Source organism: Alligator mississippiensis, chromosome 14 (assembly GCF_030867095.1).
Source record: "Alligator mississippiensis isolate rAllMis1 chromosome 14, rAllMis1, whole genome shotgun sequence".
NCBI lineage: Eukaryota > Metazoa > Chordata > Crocodylia > Alligatoridae > Alligator > Alligator mississippiensis.
In genome coordinates, this window is record NC_081837.1 from 34,393,338 (window position 1) to 34,414,526 (window position 21,189).

Genomic DNA, 21,189 nt, shown 5'->3' on the forward strand with positions numbered 1-21,189 from the left:
AAGGATGTGTTATTGCTACTTGGGCCGGATGGAAAGTAAGGCTCAGTATCCCACGGGGAGGTCTTTGGCAGAGACGGAAACAGAACTTTGATCCCTGGGACCAGAGCTACTGCATCTGCTCTCCTCCCTGCACAGCCTTGACTCCCGGTCTTCTGGGACCCCTTCCCTGTCCACACATCCCCCTGAGATTGTGCACTGGATGGAAAGACTTCAGCGCTGAGGAAGAAATCACCAGCCAGCATCTTGGTGTCACCCAAACCAGGAGGCAGCAGTGGCCAGACTTGGAGCCCGCATTCTGGGCGCTGCCACACACTCCCAGCTCAAGTCACCAAGTGGAAACCCACTGGCATGAGGAAGCAAGGTTGCCTGCAGGATGTCCTAAGAAGTGCCTTAGCAGGGAGGATGGGACACCAGCTCAAGTCCGTCAACAGCTGGAAGCAGCAGCAAAGGACAGAGGGTAGCAGAGATTAGCAGCATCTGTCACCGGTGCCAGTGCAGGGTGGATGTACAGTGCATTTGTGTGTGCAGCCTTGGGACTGAAACAGTGCTGCAAACTTGCCAGGGGCACACACTTACCTGCACTCGTTAGGAACAATACTCATTAAATACGCAGCCTGGCCAGGGCTGGGCTAGTAGTAGCCCAGAGGGGGAGGAACTGGTCAGCTTCGGGCCTGAGAGCAGGGCACCAACAGTGCTGCAAACCTGGCCAAGTCCTGTTAGTGCCGTGGGGTCAGTGGCCCCAGAACTGAGCAGCTCCCCTCTTTCCCACGGCTTCTAATTGCAGCCCTTGGAGAGCTGCGTCCCCTGCACTGCCCCTGGCATTGTTGCAGGCAATACTGTCACTGTGTCGGCGCATGTAGGTAACTGATATGCAGATGACCAGGTTGTTGTAAGGAGGGGAGGGCTGTGACACTGCTGCCACGAGTGGCACTGCAGCCTCTGTGGGGCATGTGGTAGATCAGGGAGGGGACAGGCAGCAGAGCATTTGATGGGACAGGGAAGACCAAGTCCCTCAGCTCAGTGCTGCTCTTCACCTGCAAGCAGCAGCTGGCACAGGGGTGAGTTGCGCCCGGGCCAGTGCCCAGGAAGCACGGTTCCCTTCCCGCCTGGTTGTTCAGGACGGAGAGAACAAGGGCAAGATTCAAATGCCTGTAGGGCTGCACAGTCAGGAATGCAGCTGCTTTCCCACAGGCCAATGCAGGAAGAGGGAGGGTCCAGATCCACCCCCTCGCCTGGCCTGCCTCTTGGAAAGGGGTTTGGCGAGGCTGAAAAGCAAAACTACCTGCTGCAGGACCTGCAGTCCTGGGGAAAGCAGGCTAGAGCACAGCATGGGGGTCATCCTAGGCTACTGGGACATCCGTGGGGTGAGTGCTGGGAGGACAGCGGGGGGGTGACAGCCCTCTTTCTCCTGGAGACCCCTTGCCCGGCCTCCCTTTCCCGCTCCCACCAGATCCTGGAGGTGCCCCTGCCCACAGGCTCATGGGGGGAGGGTTGGGTGGGGGGGGCAGGGTCTCAATCCACAGGGGCTGTCCCACCCCAGAGCAGAGTCCTCCCTGTGCCCCCTTTGCCTCAGCAATAGGAGCCCCTTCAACCCCCTCCCAGCCAGGCTTTCCACTGACTCTTGTCTTTAAATTCCCCTGCTGCTATGGCATTTGGGGGGGATCCCACTGCTTTCTTGCCTTATCTGCCCAGTAGTCTCAGCAATGGCAGCCCTGTGTCAGGGCTCCCCACGAGGCAGCTTCTAACCCTACTGATGCCGCAAAGCCACCCTGGCCCGCGGCAGAGCATTGGCATGTGCGCTATGTACCTGGGAGCATGGGCCCAAGGGCTTGGGTTCTCTGCCTCTTTGGAGTGGGGCAGGCTGTGTGGTCTTCCTCAAAGGGCAGACATGCCACTGCAAGGCACCTGCGGTGTCCAACGCTCTCCCATTCCCCTCTGCAGCTGGCCCACTCCATCCGAATGTTGCTGGAGTACACGGGCACCCCATACGAGGACAAGCAGTACACCTGCGGGGAAGGTAAGGGGTGGAGGAGCTGCACCCTCCTGCCCGGTGTGAGATGGGTACCGGGCACCAGCAAGCCAGAAGGAGACTGGGATCAGTGCAGGGGAGGGGAGGGCTTGTACCAATGTGCTGGAGTAGCGAGCCTGCAAAGCTGGCATTGGAGCAAGGGACTGGTGCTCCAGAGCTGCTTAATGCTGGGGATGGGGACCCACCATTTGGCGCTTCAAGCTCAATAAGAAATCGAAACAAGTGCCTGGGCCTTGCGCTGTGTGGAGCTGGGAGCGGAGTGACAGTCTCTTTAGGTCAGGCCCTAGTGAAGTCAGCAGAGGCACCGAGCTTGAATCAGCCCTGATTGCTGCTGGAAACTGCAGGCAACTTGGCCCTGCGGGCCCGGCTCTTCCCTGTAGGAACCGGGAGCAGAATGGCAGCCATCCCAGGGACAAACTAGGTCAGGTTTCCTGCGCAAAGGGAGGAAGCACTGGAGCGAAGTGGTTAAACAGGCTGAAACATTAGCTGTGTTCACTCTTCCCAGGCGAAAGGGGAGGACTTATGTTTCAGCATGTTTGCCTGGGCTAGAAGCTGCCTTGTGCTGCCTCGCTGGGGGACGGGAGTAAGAACTGGCCTGCGAGTGCCACGAGGTAGAGGGGGTGTGCCTGACCGCCCTCTCCTCTGGGGCTCCCCCAGCACTGCCCATTGTTGTTAGATACGCCCTGGGGAATTATGCAATTATGTGCTTGTGCAATTTTGTGCTTAATAGGCATGACAGCGCAGAATTGTATAAACTTTGCATAATTTAACTATGGCAGGCTCTGTGCCTCTGCTGCTTTGATGTGGAGGTACAGAGCAGGGTGACTGGACAGCTGGGTAGGTGGGGAGGGGAGCTGTCTGGGGGTGGGGGTGGGGGTGGGGGTAGGTGTGGGGTTTGTGGGTGGGCATGGGCCGCACAACATCAGGCTGGACTGGCCGGCTCAGTGCCTCCACATGGGGCTTCCAGCACTCCAGCGGGAAGCCGCATGTGGAGGCAAGCAGGAGCCCGCCCATCCTGATGGCAACATGACTGTGCATCCATGTGCAATGTCCTGCTGGAGTGCTGGAAGCCCCACATGCAGGCCCGGCCTGGCCCCATGACACACGGACTGGAGATGTGCGTCATTGGGCTGGGCAGGAAGCTGCACACAGAGGCATGCACCATCAGGCTGGGTGGGCTCCTGCTTGCCTCCACATGTGGCTTCCTGCTGGAGTGCTGGAAGCCTCATGTGGCAACACTGAGCGTGCCTGGCCTGATTGGTGCATGGCTCCCGGTCCACACACCATCAGGCTGGTCCAGCCGGCTCTGTGCCTCCATGTGGGGCTTCCAGCAGTCCAGTGGGAAACTGCACATGGAGGCATGGGACTCAACCAGAGGTGTGCGCTGCCAGGGGCTCTGCCTGCCATGGCCATGAGCACCCCAAGGGCCTGCTGCTATTGAGCCGCTGGCAGCTGGGCTGTGCACTATGGGAGCGGAGATGTGTAATGGGGCCGGGGGGGGGGGGGGGCACAGCCACCTATAAACCCCATACTCGCACACCCCGTCTCACTGCCCTACCCATAACCCCACAAACCCCACACCCATCCACACCCCCCCACATATACCCACACCCCTCAACACCTTCACAAATCCCTACCCACATACCCCCCGCAACCATACAAAGTACCTGCATATATTTCTAAAGAAGGTTCAAATAGTAATTAATTGTGCATAATTTTGAGTTTTTCTGTGCATAATTCCCTGGGGTGTAGTTAGACCTCAAGATGGTGGACGCGTGGTGTGTGCGTGTGTGTGTGTGTGCGCACATACCAGGGGCTGGAGGAGATGTGGTGTCAGGGCCCAGGGAATTGTTGCATCTTCTCCTTCCAGCCCCAATTTGCTCCTCCTTCAAGGTCATGTTGTGCATGTCCTTGAGGCCAGGGCCACTTGCTTTCTAGATGCTGTTAACAAGAGCCCCCGACCCCTTTTGCAGTGCATTGCAGAGGCCCCCTTGGCCTTCAGCAAAGCAATGTCTGCACCAGCAACATGTCTGCACCATGAGCTGGTCTTAGCTGCAGTTAGGGCCTGACTATGAGGGCAAGGCCCTGAGTGGGTCCAGTGAGAGTGATGGGTAGGGCAGCTCCTGGGTGGCTGCAGAGACCCCCCAACTCTCCTTGCCATGGCTTCTCTGGCTGGCTGGGATCTGTCCCCACCACATGTCAGGCATTTCTAAAGTCGACTGCTGGTTTCTGAAGGTCAGGATGTGTTTGTTGCTCTTTGTTTCAGTGGGAGACCAGGAAAACCAGCCATCAAAGAAAGGCTTTGTCTCCGAGAAGTTCAGCCAGATTAGTGTGCGCTGGGGAGGGAGGATCAGGTTGCAGTTGGGCACTGAATCCTTCACTGCAATGTCTTCATGTTGCTCTCCGCAGGATCCTGATTAAATTACGCTCACACTTTCCCAGGGTATTTTGGAGGCACAATCCCTCTTGCCCCAGTGGACGAGGTGAAGAGCATCCAGGGTTGACTTTGCGTTCAGGGACACACAAGTTGTGTTTGCTCAACCAGGTTGTGTTTGCTCAACCAGGTCCTTTTTTTAATGTCATGAAACCTTTGGGAGGGGAAGAAACCCCTGAGGCAGAGGGGCCTTGATAGGTGAGACGGATGTGCTGGAGAGCACTTGAGTAGATGTGTTTTTCCCCCCCCACTCCCCCCAAAAAATCCTAGCAGTGACAAGGCTAGGTCTTGATTGGCCACAATTGGGGAAAACAGCCCAGTGCCTCATTTCACCAGGCTTATACCTAGCTAAATGGCAAGCTAAATGCTTGCTGCTTTTTCAGCCACGATAAAGCCCCATCAAGTCAGTGATAGAGTTGGAGAGTGGTACCCAGGAGTCCTAGGTCCCAGAACTTTGCTTTAACCGACCACATGCCCCCTGGAAAAGGACGAGTCTGTATTGGAGAGAGCAATCCAGCGAGGGGGCTTGGGAGCATGGCCCTGCCTGTCCCCAGGCCTCCAGGGGGTGGCATTAGAATAATCTAATCTGTGCTGATTGCTGAGACAAAGCTACAATCGCAGGGGAGTGGCCTTTTGTTCCTAGTGGGGCAGAAACTTTCCCAGTGCTTTAACCACAGACTATTAAAATGCAAAGTGCAGTGACTCAGCTCCTAGGAGAGGACTGGAGGGGGCTCTGGTTAATAATCAGCAGCTTTAACCAGGACTGGCAGCTTTGCTGGGGAGCAGAAGATAAAAGTTCAACCCCCCCTTTGGTTGGGTGGGGGCTGAAATCAGGGTCCCCTACTCCCTGGCTAGGGCTCTGACCACCAGGTGATTTGGGCTAGAAGAGGGCGGACTGTCATCGTCCTCCTCTTGTCCCACACGAACAAGTCCCAGCTGAATAAAATCGTGGCTTTTGCCTTCTGCTGTGCTGGGGCAATCCTGTTCCCTGTGCAGTTGCCCGGCTGGAGTGCAGCCCTACAGAGCACGTGCAGCCCGCTCGCACTGGATCTCAAGCCACACGCAAGTGCCAAACGCAGCAGGTACAAACTGTGTCGTTGGCATATAAGCACATGAAGGCAAATAGGATCTGCCCCAAGTACCCAGTACTGCCCCTTGAACCTTCCACGCTGCGTTTACTTCCCATGTCATCAAGGTCCCAGGTGGGCAGCACAGGGTGCTTTACCAACAGGCTGTCCCGCAGTGTATGAGCAGCCCAGAGCCTGAGCTGCTCTACTCTCTCACAGTCTTCCTGAGCACAGTTGTTTTGCCTCCATGTCGCAGGCTATGCTGGGGTCCCATGATATCTCTTCTCAAGTAGTAGATATGCTGGAAGGTAGGGCTAGGAGATCTACAGAAATTGGAGGACTAGACCAAAAGAAATCTCGTGAGGCTCAACAAGGAGAAGTGCAAAGTCCTGCACTTCGGACGGAGCAATCCCTTGCACCAGTGCAGGCTTGGGGCTGACTGGCTAAGCAGCAGCTCTGCAGAAAAGGACCTGGGGGTTTCTGTAAGCTGGATATGAGTCAATAGTGTGCCCTTGTTGCCAAGAAGGCTAACGGCATACTGGGCTGCATTAATAGGAGCATTGCCAGCAGATCGAGGGATGTGACTCTTCCGCTCTATTCAGCAATGATGAGGCCACATCTGGAGTGCTGTGTCCAGTTTTGGGCCCCCCACTACAGAAAGAATGCGGGCAAGTTGGAGAGAGTCCAGTGGAGGGCAATGAAAATGATTAGGTGACTGGGGCACATGACTTCTGAGAAGAGGTTGGGGGAACTGGGCTTATTTAGTTTGCAGCAGAGAAGACTGAGGGGGGTTTTGATGGCAGCCTTTAACTCCCTGCAGGGCGGTTCCAAAGAGGATGGAACTGGACTGTTCTCAGTGGTGGCAGATGAGAGAACAAGTTGCAGCAAGGGAAGTTGAGGTTAAAGACTAGGAAAAACTTTCTCACTAGGAGTGTAGTAAAGCACTGGGACAGGTTACCCAGAGAGGTGGTGAACTCTCCATCCTTGGAGGTTTTGAAGACCTGGCTAGACAAAGCCTTGGCTGAAATGCTGTAGCTGGGGCTGGTCCTGCTTTGAGCAGGGGGTTGGGCTAGATGACCTCCTGATGTCCCTTTCAACCCTCATTTTCTATGATGCGTTCTAGCTCTCTGATGCCACCTCCACCTTGTGCTCACCAGGGCCATGGAGCCCTGCTGGATAGAGCTGAGATGGGCCTGGGCATTGCCCCTTCAGTTTGTGGTGAGGGGAGAGGCAAGCAGACAAGTTTTGCACTAAAGAAAAACTCAAGGTCCCATTCTGCTTCCAGCAGCTATGGGGGTGAGGGAAAGCAACAAGCAGAGGCAACTGGGGTGCAGAAAGTGTGATGGTGGGCATGGAGGGAGATGCAGTGGGCAGACTGGCATGGGAAGAGGGTTGTAGTGGGTGGGTAGTGTAAGGATATCCATCCTTTAAGAGGCTCATACTCACGTGGTCAAGCTGGTTGGATGGAGCTGGCTGTGGGCATTGGTGAGATGGAAGGCTTCCAAGCAGTTGTAGATAGAATGGGCTCCTGGTTACATCCCTCTCTTTCAGTTTAGTGTATCAGTAAAGTTTAGTTTCTTCTGGAAAGCTGGACAGTGTCTCCCTGTGGAATCCATGGGTAACACAAGGGTGGGGGCTGGTGAAGGGCTGCAGTGGGCATGGGAGAGCATGAGGTGGGGCACAGGGTAGCATGTGGTGAGAGGGGTGGTGGCACAGAGGTACGGTAGCTGGCTGGAGCAGGGGTTGGTGGCTAGGGGTGCATTGATGAAGGTTGGGGGCTCTGCAGTGGGGGAGAGGTGGATACCTCTTCATGCTGTTGCATTTGTCTGCTTTATACCTCCAGCTCCTGATTATGACACAAGCCAGTGGACTAATGAGAAGCAGAACCTGGGGCTGGATTTCCCAAATGTAGGTAGTAGGTAGCAGGGTGTGTGCCTGGGGGAGGGAAAGGGTGCTTCGGCTAGGGGTGTTGCTTTTGCCCTGATAACTCGTTGCCTGACCTTCCCTCTCCCTGCCCTCCCAGCTGCCCTATCTCATTGATGGCAAGACCAAGCTCACACAGAGCAATGCTATCCTCCGCTACATCGCCCGCAAGCACAACATGTGTGAGTATTGCCGGGGTGCCAGACTGCTGGGCAGGATTTTGTGCCCAGTGCCAGGAGGGGAGGCTCTCTCTATCTCTGTGTGTCTTCTGGTTTCCAGGTGGTAAGACAGAGGAGGAGATGATCAGAGTGGACATGGTGGAGAACCAGGTGATGGATATCCGCATGGGCTTTGCAAAGATCTGCTACAGCCCTGACTTTGTGAGTTCAGCTCTGCTTCACCTTGGGGTGTGGGTCAAAGCTGGGGTATAGGAGATTTCTCCAAGGCATCCCCTAGGGAAGCCCATTCAAGCCCTCCTGCTGTTCTGATGTAGATTATGTATAATGATCATTGGCTTGTAGTTATTCAACCAATTACATATCCACCTAATAGGAATTCCATCTAGCCCACATTTCTCCAGCTTATTTCTGAGCATGCCTTGTGGGACCATATTAAAAACCTGCTAAAGTCCAGGTATATTATGCCCACTGCATTCCCTTCAGTCACCTAACTAGTTACTTTATCAAGGAACGTAGGACCTCCACATCTGTGCCATTGTCTATCCCAGCAATGGGGTATAGAATGGATGGTCTCAGACAGTGGTTAGACTAATTTTTTTAAATCCAGGAACCCGCTGCTGGATACGCACGCGCACACACACACACATGCACATCTGTTACTGCACAAAAAGAGGAGTGGTGTCTATCATGAACAAGACAGGTTACCCGGTGCTGTGCAGAGGGAAATGGCTGCAGGAAGAGTTTCCTTTCCAGCTCCTGTAGATCAGGGGTGGCCAATATGCGTCTTGCATGCCACAAGTGGCACAGGTGGCCTGTGTGTGTCACACAGCAGACTGGGGAGGAAACAGGCAGTACAGTGGCAGATTGGGCAGGGAACAGAAAGCAGAGCAGGGGGTGGTAGTGGCATGCAGGGACGGGTGCAGGGTTAACTTGTAGCACGCCTGCCAAAAAGGTTGGCTCCCACTGCTCTAAACAATCTGGTTATGGTCTGAAGGTTGAGACTAATTATTGTTATCATTGCCTGGAGCCTCACGGGAAAGTTAGAGCTCCCCGCTGCTCTATTGAGGGAAAGGGTAGAAGATTGCATGTGTGCGATGCACAGTTCTCTGGCCTATTTTTTCCTTTGTCTCTTTGCAGGAGAAACTGAAGCCGGAGTACTTGGAGCAACTGCCTGGGAAGCTGAAGCTGTTCTCCCAGTTTCTGGGGGACAGGAAGTGGTTTGCTGGGGAGAAGGTGCGTTTGCCATATTGCCTAGGGGGGGCTAGTGGTGCTGCCATGCCTTTGGAGAGGCAGGTTCCAGTCCGGTGGTTTTGATCCGAGTCTCTGCTTATTTTCCTTCTAATTTCCCAGCTCACCTATGTTGATTTCCTCATGTACGATGTGCTGGATCAGCACCGCATGTTTGAGCCCAAGTGCCTGGACCAGTTGAAGAACCTGAAGAGCTTTCTTGATCGCTTTGAGGTGAGCTTGGCCCAGCCTCTCCCATGACGTGCTCAAGACCTGTAGGGTGGGTCAAGCTGCTTCCAGCTGGGCAGCATGGCCAGCAGATGTTCTTTTTTGCCAAATTCTCCTTTCCCTAAGAAGAATTTCTATTCTAAACCCCTGTCACCTCTTTGTCTTGTCAAAACCACTTATATCATGATGAATGGCATCCAAATCATCTTGCACGATGGCCATACACTGGAGACCTGCACATGGGAGTCCACACAGCTCCAGTTTTGAGGACTTCCTGCTTTTTTGGAAGTGCCTTCTTCACTCTTCACTGGATCAGCCTGGTTTTCAGAGCACTCTGAAAACCAGATGCTGAGGGCCTGACAAAGTTTATTGAAGTCACTGGCCAACAGAGTTTGGATCGGGCTCTTAGTCCTCCTGGAGAACCAGGCTGTGGGACATGCCTGAGAAAACTTGGCTGCATGTCTCTTAGCCTTCTGGTTCCCAATAGGAAATTATTTCTGGGCTGGTGTTTGGCCAAGGCATGTGCCAAATACCTAGCTAAGGTATTGTGTATGGGAGGCATGTAAGGAGCTGATGTTGCCCTCTTCACGTGCATGTATCTTCCCCTGCTTTCCCCACAGGCCCTGGAGAAGATTGCTGCCTACATGCATTCTGGCCGCTACATGAAGACCCCCATTTTCTGGAGAATCGCCCAGTGGTGTAGCAAAAAGGAGTAGGATCACCTGAAGTCCAGCAGGCTCTAAAGAGCCCCCTTGATACTAGAGGGCATCAGAGAAGAGCACTGTGATCTCAGGAATCCCTCTGCCCTGCAAAACGTTGCTGAGCAGTGAATCAGTCATAGCCAAAAGCTGTAAGCCCCATCCGTGTGCGATTTCCCATGCTGTCGGCTAATGAAAGTAGTTTGATGATTATCCAGTTGTTATTGGTTTTCTGTGTGTGATTTTCCTCATTTGTTTAAAAATAGATGCTGGACCACTGCATTGGGTCTCCAGGGAGGTCTGATGAGCTGAGTTGCTAGGTGTTTGCTGAACCCTCATTCCACTGCCAAACCTCTCCTGAGTGTCAGCCTCTGTCCCAACACTTCTAGACAAAAGGGTCTGACTTGTAGAGCTGCTGAGATCCTACCAATTCCTTGATCCAGGCACTCTGAAAAGCCAAGGCTTTTTGCCATTCCTGTCTAAGCTAGACCCTGGAAAATAGACAGTGCGCTCCACTTCTGCGCATATTGAATAAGTGCATCGTTCTCTCTTAGCTGCGTAAGGAAGCCGGGGCCAGCTATATTTTATAACTGGTTCTGGTTAGTTGTGTAGTGATTCATTGCTTAAGTACATAACATCTTTCAGTCCCGCTATCTGCTTTGGAGCCTAACTGCGCTTGATTTAACTGCATGAGTCCTGAAGTCGACCAGGAGTGAACAGTTTTAAGGAAAGCAGCCCTGAATCGACTAGGTTCTGCCACTTTCAAAGGCAGAGAAAGCCTTCTGCAAAGTAAGGAGCCCCTAGTGAGGTGCGAAAGGCCTTGCTGGGCTATTCCTGAACACTGTTTACATGACCGTCTTGTTCCAACTATAAATTGACCCAACCTATAAAAGTCAGCCTCATATTTTCCAGGCTCAATTTTAGGAAAAACAGCTTCCCTCCACCCCAATACAAGTTGATAACCATGGATAAAGCCCATGATCTGCTATGGCCCTTGCAAAATCCCACAAGAGAATCAAATAGTCAAGGAAAGGAGCCCGATAGGTGAATGCAGTAAAAATCCTTTTGTTCAAAAAGGGTGTTCTGTCCCAGTGAGAAGTTTGCCCAAGGCTCACCATAGGGGGAGAGCAGGAGTCTGTCTTTCCTCAGAGCTCCTCAAACAGTACCCCAAACTTAACCCCACCTGCTAAAAGCCTGTTCAGATAAAAAAGGACTTCAGGCACTTTGGGAAGATGTCCAAGCTTGGGCTCTGATGAGCTTCAAAAAGCAGTTCCAGAGCCGAGGAGTGACTGCTGAGAACAACCTCTCTCGTGTTTCTGGGGAACAATCATAGCGTAGGGATGGTACTTGTAGAAGGTACAAGATATATTGGGAGTAAAAGGAAGGCCCAGGGAGGAATAGGACCGCTCCTGAATGGGCAGAAACAATTGGTGACAGATAGGGGGGACAAGGCTGAACTCCTCAACGAGTTCTTTGCCTCAGTGTTCCTAAGCGAGGGGCAAGACAAGTCTCTCACTGGGGTTGTAGAGAGGCAGCAGCAAGGCGCCAGACTTCCATGCGTAGACCCTGAGGTGGTGCAGAGTCACTTGGAAGAACTGGATGCCTTTAAGTCGGCAGGCCCGGATGGGCTCCATCCCAGGGTGCTGAAGGCACTGGCTGATGTCATTGCAGAGCCACTGGCGGGAATATTTGAATGCTCGTGGCTCACGGGCCAAGTGCCGGAGGACTGGAAAAGGGCTAACGTGGTCCCTATTTTCAAAAAGGGGAGGAAGGAGGACCCGGGCAACTATAGGCCGGTCAGTCTCACCTCCATCCTTGGTAAAGTCTTTGAAAAAATTATCAAGGCTCACATTTGTGAGAGCCCGGCAGGACAAATTATGCTGAGGGGAAACCAGCATGGGTTTGTGGCGGGCAGATCGTGCCTGACCAACCTAGTCTCTTTCTATGACCAGGTTACGAAACGCCTGGACACAGGAGGAGGGGTGGATGTCGTATGCTTAGACTTCAGGAAGGCCTTCGATACGCTATCCCACCCCATACTGGTGAACAAGTTAAGGGGCTGTGATGTGGATGACTGCACAGTCCGGTGGGTGGCGAATTGGCTAGAGGGTCGCACCCAGAGAGTCGTGGTAGATGGGTCGGTCTCGACCTGGAAGGGTGTGGGCAGTGGGGTCCCGCAGGGTTCGGTCCTTGGACCGATACTCTTTAATGTCTTCATCAGCGACTTGGACGTGGGAGTGAAATGTACTCTGTCCAAGTTTGCAGATGACACAAAGCTATGGGGAGAAGTGGACACGCCGGAGGGCAGGGAACAGCTGCAGGCAGACCTGGATAGGTTGGACAGGTGGGCAGAAAACAACAGGATGCAGTTCAACAAGGAGAAATGCAAAGTGCTGCACCTAGGGAGGAAAAATGTCCAGCACACCTACAGCCTAGGGAATGACCTGCTGGGTGGCACAGAGGTGGAAAGGGATCTTGGAGTCCTAGTGGACTCCGAGATGAACATGAGCCGGCAGTGTGACGAAGCCATCAGAAAAGCCAACGGCACTTTATCGTGCATCAGCAGATGCATGACGAATAGGTCCAGGGAGGTGATACTTCCCCTCTATCGGGCGCTGGTCAGACCGCAGTTGGAGTACTGCGTGCAATTCTGGGCGCCACACTTCAAGAAGGATGCGGATAACCTGGAGAGGGTACAGCGAAGGGCAACTCGTATGGTCAAGGGCCTGCAGACCAAGCCCTATGAGGAGAGACTAGAGAAACTGGACTTTTTCAGCCTCCGCAAGAGAAGGTTGAGAGGCGACCTTGTGGCTGCCTATAAGTTCATCACGGGGGCACAGAAGGGAATTGGTGAGGATTTATTCACCAAGGCGCCCCCGGGGGTTACAAGAAACAATGGCCACAAGCTAGTAGAGAGCAGATTTAGACTGGACATAAGGAAGAACTTCCTCACAGTTCGAGTGGCCAAGGTCTGGAACGGGCTCCCAAGGGAGGTGGTGCTCTCCCCTACCCTGGGGGTCTTTAAGAGGAGGTTAGACGAGTATCTAGCTGGGGTCATCTAGACCCAGCACTCTTTCCTGCCTATGCAGGGGGTCGGACTTGATGATCTATTGAGGTCCCTTCCGACCCTAACATCTATGAATCTATGAATCTATAAGGTTGCTTTCAGCTGACTTTGTGACGGAAACAGGTGGCAGGAGGGGGGGTAAGGCCCAGCCCAGTTGTTGCTTAGTTCCTGGAGGGTTCATGAGAAAATACTGGTGGCATTGCTTAATTCAGGTAATTAAATCCTGCTGTAGTCCACTGTGTAACCTGAGACAGGCCACGGTGAGAGAAGCTGGAAGCAAGTCTAGTGTACCCGCATCTCCCTTTGGGACACTGAGGGCAGGCTTGGAGAAGAATGTAGTCTAGCCCCTCCAACAGGGACCTCCAGGACTGCTGAGCTGTATTGCCCAGCAGGCAGCGATGTACACCGGCATCCCCTTAGAACAAGCTGAGGAAGGGCTTGTAGGCCCTGCATGTTGCAATGGGAGTAGGTTTGTGGAGATGGAGCCTGGGCGTCTGCTATTTCAAAGGAACCACTGCAAACAGGTGGGAAATGCTGGCTCTGAAACCACCAGCCTTTGCTGAAGGAGGTCTCCCCCGGCTGGCAGGACTGCAAGTGCCTTTATCTGCACTGTGGCTGCACTTGCTCCTACGCACACAAAGCCAGCCTGTGATAACAGTGAGCGCCAATGGGCGTTTCAAAGCCTGCAACCTTATCTCCTCTGCTGAGCCTTACGTGATTGATGTGCAGAATGCACGTTCATTTTCCTGATTTGCCGCGTGCCGTTATGACTAGCCGACACCCTTTGTTTCCTGTCCTTCCAGGCACAGCAGTCTCACTCCCCTGCACTCTCTGTATGTTTGTCATTGCATCCTGCACCTGCGAAGCACAGGATTGTTAAGTCAGAGTTAAATAAAACTGTGGAAGGGGAAGATTTACCATCAGGTCTAAGTGCTGGAGTCAAGTGGGGTTTAGGTGTTGCCTGGACGCTGGAATGGGACCCAGAGTCTAGACTCCCTGTACAGTGCATGGTGCTTGAACTATCCAGCATGCCGGGCAGGGAGGCTGCTCAGAGGAAGGGCTGAGGACCCAGGGCATCTCAGTTCCTGCCACTGGCAGCAATTCTCAGGCTGACAAACTTAACTTGTACTTGAGCCCCTCAGTGCTTCTTCCATCTGTCTCCAGATCCGGCCTAGACCTTTCGTCATTCAGGCTGTGGTGACGAGGCTGAATATGCAGACAGGAGAAATTCCCAGCCAGGTATTCCAGCAAACACGCCATCGCAACATTGCTGTAACAGGCCCTGTTCTTCCTTTGCTCAGCCTGACTCTGCAGATCAAGCTGAGACTTGTTTCCCAGAGTACATTAGAGAAGCTGGCTCTTGTTCTGGGATGCCTTCTGGGCCCTTTGCCCCTCTCTCATGAGAACGTCACTCAGCATGAGGTCTGTCTTGTGTGCATGCCTCTTTGGAAGGATGTGGTCATGGTTTGGTCATGGTCAGTGTGCTCTGGCTCTTGGGGGGCTGTGGCATGGTCCCTTAGGGCATTGTAAAGCCAGGGTGTAAATTAAGACAACCTCTGGGACTCAGCTGCAGCAAGTTTGGAATCCGGCAGATCAGGACTGTCAAACTCACCATAGCCCCAGGCTGAATGCAGACTGCAAGGCTCTTTCTAAACAGATCTGTGGGGATAGTGGCTACAAAGGCAGCCAGCCCAGGGCTGGCTGTGATGAGGGACAGCAGTGGAAAGTGAGAGGTAGAGGGGTCTGGCGGCTGTGGGGCCAGGAAATAACAGCAGGCCAACTAGCCGTAGGGCAAATAAGGCTGTGTCAACACATCCATTCCTTGCACTCCTGTCACTAATGGACATGTCCAGTAGGTCTCGGGGACCCCTTATTCTGCAGCAGGTCACACATCCCCTGCAGACCTGCTGGTACCCTGGGAGACTGGATGGAGCAGTTCTGCAGGCTGGGTCTCACCTTGGGCTGTATGTTGGACACCCCTGTGGTAGTAGATTGAAAGGTATGTGTAGGGGGAGGGAGGTCTGCTCTTCCTACCTGAGCTGTGGAAGCCATCACTTCCACAGCCATTGCGTAGCACAGCTATTGCCTACCTCCTGCTGCTGACATGTGCCCCCAGCAGAGCTCCAGGCCCCATCTACTGATGCTTCTCCTTCAGGGCAGAAGGCTAATGCTGAGGGGTTTTGAACAAGTGGGGTCACCACTAGGTTTGGACAGAGTCTTCCAGCCTGACTGGTTTCCTGGGGTATACAGAGCCCAAGGGAAGTGGGAACTGGTGGAAAACTGGGCAGTTAAATGTGGCTGTAGAGAAAGACCTGGGAGAAGAAGCAGCAGTATGAACTGTGGGATAGGAGGGAAAAGTCAGCAGGGTGTGCTACAGGGGTGCTATGGGCAGCTGAGGGCCGAGGGGCCCATAGAGATGGGACAACAAAGCAAGAGATGTCCCTTATGAGAGCAGGCGTGAAAGAGCGACAATGGGATGGTTTGACCCTAGGACCAGTGATCCTAGAAGATTCCAGCAGCCAGGTAAGCCAGGACCCTGATTTTGAAATCTCTGTATATTTTGGCTGGCTGCCCCTGCTGAGCCGTGTGTGCCATATGCCCATATTTGGCCTCTGCTCTTGGCACTGAGTAATTTCCTCAGTATCACTCATGCCTTTAAAATTGCTGCTTCACCTTGCTTCTGAGTCAGCTATGTTTCTGGGCCTGGAGCAAAGCTTCAGGCACTGCCTCATGTGATGGCCTGGCTCTGTGGGCTGGATCTGGCTTGTGGGCCATATATTTGGCACCTCCGGTCTAGATCACAATTATGTGGCTGAGCACCTGGTTGAAAACTATCTTTCAAAGTGTAGGTATCGGAGCTCACTGTTGAATGGGGAGGACATGGGGTCCTGCATGGGCCTGTTCTAGGCCTTGTTCAATGCAGTATGTTCATTAATTGCTTGATTCATGAAATGGAGAGTGCTCTTACCACGTCTGCACATGACACCAAGCTGGGAGAGAGGATGCAAGGGCTTGGGAGGATGGGATCAGAATTCAAACTGATCTTGGTGCTGAGATGGTCTGAATTGAAAGCAACAAGATAAAAGACACGAGCAATGTGCCAGGGGTGTTGGTTGTAGCTCCGTTGGTCTAAAGACATAGGCAGACAAGGTTCTTTGGGTAAATGTGAGCTCTTTTATTAGACCAACTAAATAGTTGGAAACTTTTTTCTTTGCAAGCTTTGGGGCACAAACGCCCTTCTTCAGGCCTTGAGGGAGAGAATGAATGCACAACACCCAACGGGGCCTAACGGTAGGCGGCAGGACCACAGAGGAGGACTGGGATGTGCTGGAGTGGATCACAAGCAGGTGGCGAGCCCACAGCGTGATATTTGGCAACAAAGGCCGATCACATCCCGGGACGTGTTAACAAAGGTGTTGTGTGTTGGACACAAGGAACATGGCACTAGCGAGACCTCAGCAGGACAATTGTGTCCAGTTTTAGGGGGATGGTGATGAATCATTTTCTTGGTCGTATTCAGTGCACAAAAGATGAGACTATCTGATTTGCAGCAAAGTAGATTTAGGTTAGATACTAGGACAGGGGTGGGCAAAATGCGACCTGCAGGCCAGATGTGGCCCACCAGGCCACTCTATCTGGCCCGCGGGGCCCCTGAAAAATTTAGAAAATTAATATTTATCTGCCCCTGCCTGCCTGCCTGTCATGCGGCCCTTGATGGCTTGCCAAAACTCAGTAAGCGGCCCTCCGCCCGATATAATTGCCCGCCCCTGTACTAGGAGAAGCTGGACTATGTGGCTAGGCTAGTGCGGCCAGGGCATAGGGAGGCTGTGGAATCTCCTCTCTGGCCTGACATACCTTGTCCATCCCCAACCAATGTGGAGAATTGCAATATGGAGAAATGCAAGGTGCTCCACCTCAGGGAGGGGAAACTCCCCCCACATCACACTTATAAGACTCGGCAGTGCTACGCTCACTAGCACTACAACCGAAAGAGACTTGAGGGTCATGACTGACCACAAGATGAACATGAGCCACCAATGCGATACTGCAGCCAGCAAAGCAAACCAAACTCCGGCTTGCATCTACCGATGCATCTCAAGCGAGACCCAGGATGTCATCTTCCTGCTCTACTCAGCCTTGGTGAGGCTGCAGTTGGAGTACTGCATCCAGTTTGGGGCTCTGCAATTCAGGAAGGACGTGGAGAAGCTTGAGAAAGTCCAGAGGGGAGCCACGCGCATGACTGGGGGGCAAGAGAGCAGGTCTTATGAAGGGAGGCTGAGAGCCCTGGGACTCTTCAGCCTGGAGAAGCACAGGCAGCCTATAAGTACATAAGGGCTATGCATCAGGATCTGGGGAACGCAGAGGATGACAAGGGATGACAAGGTCCAATGGTCGCAAACTCCTCCAAGACCATTTTAGGCTGGACATAAGGAAAAACTTCTTTACTCTCTGAGCCCCCAAGGCCTGGAATAGACTGCCCCCCAGAGGTTACTCGGGACACTTTTAAGAAACATTTGTATCAGCGTTCCCATGGCCGTGCAGCTTAGAGGGAACGCTGATTTGGATGCCTATTTTGCTGGGATCCTTCTTGAAGGCTCAGATCAAGCGTAATGGCTTCTTAACCTGGCAGGGGAAATACCACGTATCTGCATCCATGAAGGCAGTTTTTCTGAACCTCCTGGTAAGAGAACTGCTTTCCTGGCTGGTTCAGTACCTGGTGAGGTGCAGCGGCTTTAAGCCCAGTTTATGGAAATGAGAGTCTCCTCCCTTGCTTGCTCTGCGGGCCATATGGCTAAGAGCAAGCAAAACTCGGGGGCATCCGAACCCCATACCTCTGGGCTTATGCCTGCAAGTAGGATGCCTGCGAAAGGTTTTGGAAACATCTGAAGGGAAAACACCATGTATCTGGGTCCAAGAAGGCAGTTCTCCTTAAGTGTTTGCGGGGATAACTGTTCTTTTGGTGTGGTTTAGCACCCACCGAGGAGTTGGGGCTTAAAGCCCACTTTATAGAAATGAGAGGCTCCTGCCACCACATGGCTGAGGGCAGACGAAACTCAGGGGCATCCGAACCCCAAGCCTCCGGGCTTGGGCCTGCACATAGGATGCTCACCAAAAGACATTGGAAATATCTGAAGCCCCTGGTCGGGGTGGAGGATGTTTGCTGGTTGTAGGGCCACTTCTGGTTCTGGACTGACTCACGGATTTGGACTTGATTTGGCTGATTTGGCTTGGAACATGAAACACTTCTTTAAACAAAAAATAAATAAAATAAATAAAATAAAATTGGAAACATCTGACGCCCCAGGTGCGGGTGGAGGATGTTTGCCACTTCTGGTTCTGGATTCTTGGATGTGGAATTAGTTTGAGCTAATTTGGCCTCGGATACAAATAGATGTATACGTATCCTAGATTTCATAGACATTAGGGCTGGAAGGGACCTCGGAAGATCATCCAGTCCAGCCCCCTGCCAGATGGGCAGGAAGTCAGCTGGGCTCGTAGGATCCCAGGAAGATAAGCATCCAATTTTCTCTTGAAGGTGTTCAATGAAGGCGCTGGAACAACCTCCGGCGGCAGGCTGTTCCAGACCTTGGGGGCTCGGACAGTAAAGAAATTCTTCCTTATGTCCAGCCTGAAGCGGTCTTGTAGTAGTTTATAACCGTTTGACCTCGTCATCCCTTGGGGTGCTCTGGTGAACAAACGTTCCCCCAGATCCTGGTGGTCACCCCTGATGAACTTATAGGTGGCCATCAGATCACCCCTGAGTCTACGCTTTTCCAGGCTAAAGAGCCCCATAGCTCTCAGTCTCTTGTCATAAGGTCTGTTTCCCTGACCTCTGATCATGCGCGTGGCTCTTCTCTGGACTCTCTCAAGCTTCTCCACATCCTTTTTGAATTGTGGAGCCCAAAACTGGACGCAGTACTCCAGCTGCGGCCTCACTAAGGCTGAGTACAGGGGGAGAATGATGTCCCGGGATTTGCTTGAGAAGCATCTATGGATGCAAGCCAGCGTTTTACTCGCTTTACTAGCCTCAGCATCGCATTGCAGGCTCATGTTCATCTTGTGGTCAATGATGACCCCCAAGTCTCTTTCCTCCGTAGTACTAGCCAGCGTAGCACTGCCCAGCCTATAAGCATGCCGCGGGTTTTTCCTCCCAAGGTGGAGAACCTTGCATTTTTCAGTGTTAAACACCATCCGGTTCTCGTCTGCCCATTTGCTGAGCCTGTCCAGGTCAGCCTGGATCGCCCTCCTGTCCTCAGGTGGGGATGCTTTACCCCAAAATTTGGTGTCATCGGCAAACGTGGCCAGCCCGCTTCTGACTCCGATGTCCATATCATTAATGAAGAGGTTGAGCAATATGGGTCCACATGGTATCTATGCCAGCTTGCTGGGATCCTAACTTCCCGCCCCTGGGGGGCGGGGCTGGACCCGATGCTCCCCGAGGTCCCTTCCAGCCCTAGTGTCTACACGAGCCCGAGGGTCCTGGACCCTCCCGCGGGCGGGGCGGGGCGGGGCGGGGCTGCCCGTCAATCCCCGAAATCAATCAGGAGCAGTCGCCCCGCCCCGGCCCCGCCCCGCCCGGCCCCGCCCCGCGCCGCCGCGGATAAAGGGCGGGGGGCGGCGCTCCCCCACTGTGGCGCGAGCGCGATGGCGGCGGTGCTGGGCTACTGGGACATCCGCGGGGTGAGCGGGCAGGGCGCGGCGTGCTGGGCCGGGAGGTGGAGGTGTCCAGCCCCTGCTGCAAGCAGGACCAGCCGCGACCGTCAGCCCCGCGCTAGGCTTTGTCTGCTTCACTGCTGAACCTCCCGAGGGGGTGTGGGGGTGGGGGGAGGCTGTTCTGTGGTCCCTGGGAGAGATCTTCCTGCGTTTCGGGACTAGAAGTGCCTTGCACTGCCCTGCCCTGCCCTGCAAGGCTGCTGGTCCTGAGCATGTGGGTGCAGGAGGAGTGAGAGGAGCATTGGGGTGCCCCCTTCCCTGCTGCATGCTAGCCAGGGTAGGCCTGGCCCCTGGGGACACGGGGTGTGGTTGGGGCCCTAGGGTCCTGCCCCCCACCAGGCACTCGCTCCAGGGGAGAGGCTCAGGTGGGTCCTGCCGTGCCCTTCTCTTGGCTATGATTATTAACCAGCGAAGCGTGTCTTTACTTGCTGTAATGCGCGGTCAGGTTGTAGTTAATGGTGTCGTAAACCGCGTGGTTATATGTGGCGGCTGGTTCGTGTCAATTCACTAGTTGAATGTGAGGCCACGTGTGCCCCTGAGGCTAGGAGCCCTGTGCAGCAGGAGAGCCCACGGGCTGGCAGCAAGGCATGGTGGGATCCGATGCGCGGTCCCACAGTCGCCTCCTGCTGTGCGCGCGTGTTATGGCAGGAAGTCCGGCTCGTGTGTTGGATCTCGTTGCATCTTTACCTGCATGTTTGGCAAGGGCCTCTTGCCTTGAGCCTGAGCTTCATTGGACTTCTGAGAACCCACCAATACCAACCTGAGCTCATTTGGCCTCTGCTTCTTCTTTTCCCCCCTCCTGCATCTGGAAAGTAAGGGTAATGGGGTAGTGAAGACTATGAGCTGCCTTCTGTGGGGCTGAGCATTCCCAAGGCATTCAAGGAAAGCGCTGGAAGGCCTGTTAGCAAAGTGTTTGAATGGATGGGTGAGGTGAAGATCCATGTGCTGTTTCTACTTCTGCCTCTGCAGGGCGCACCCCCCCAGCTCATGCTCCTGACACATTATCTTGCTTCTGAAACAGGAATCTTGTAGGTGATGGACATTGTCCTCTGTACTGGGGCCCTGGCATAAGTGCTTCATCATAGGCTATCTGCTCTGAACTTATGCACCTTCCTCTTGGAAAAGCAGTCAGATGTTTAGCAGACCCACTGCTTGTGCTGAGAGTGGGATTTCCAGACATGGGGATAGGATAGGACTTGTCAGAAAGTTTACTGAACTTGAAGGTTGCTAGATACATTATCAACAGGCACTCACACTGCTGTGGCCTTCTCTCTGCAGCTTGCCCATGCCATCAGGCTGCTGCTTGAATACACTGGCACGACGTATGAAGACAAGCTGTACAGCTGTGGGGAAGGTAAGTGCTGCAGGGCTCGGGCGGGGGGGGCATGGGCTGCCAGCGGGGAGCCAGAAGCTCTGTGGGGTGCTGTGGTTTCAGCAATTGATGGGACCAGCTTCAGAGACCAGCAGGATGGCTTCCTCTTCATTCCTTGTAGGACTCCTGTATCCTGAGCTATCTAACTACTGCCGTATTGATTTGCAGCTCCCTAGCCTCTTGCAGATCAGTTTTCAGACTTGTAAATTGAGCTAACTGATTACTAATTAATGGGCTGAGTTATACCAGTA

The 21,189-nt window shown here is 53.6% G+C and overlaps 2 protein-coding genes across 2 annotated transcripts; both read left to right on the plus strand.

The window, feature by feature from the left end:
- Positions 1-1,253: 1,253 nt before the first annotated feature.
- On the plus strand, positions 1,254-9,998 carry LOC102558755 (glutathione S-transferase Mu 1). Its single transcript, XM_006260055.4, has 8 exons — positions 1,254-1,364; positions 1,942-2,017; positions 7,374-7,438; positions 7,554-7,635; positions 7,733-7,833; positions 8,770-8,865; positions 8,983-9,093; positions 9,708-9,998. The coding sequence occupies exons 1-8, from the start codon at positions 1,329-1,331 to the stop codon at positions 9,801-9,803; spliced, it is 663 nt and encodes a 220-aa protein (XP_006260117.1). The 5' UTR covers positions 1,254-1,328; the 3' UTR covers positions 9,804-9,998.
- A 9,426-nt stretch (positions 9,999-19,424) lies between these two features.
- LOC102558987 (uncharacterized) lies at positions 19,425-21,117 on the plus strand. The gene is made up of 2 exons (XM_059717312.1): positions 19,425-19,533; positions 20,845-21,117. The coding sequence occupies exons 1-2, from the start codon at positions 19,498-19,500 to the stop codon at positions 21,073-21,075; spliced, it is 267 nt and encodes an 88-aa protein (XP_059573295.1). The 5' UTR covers positions 19,425-19,497; the 3' UTR covers positions 21,076-21,117.
- Positions 21,118-21,189: the final 72 nt, after the last annotated feature.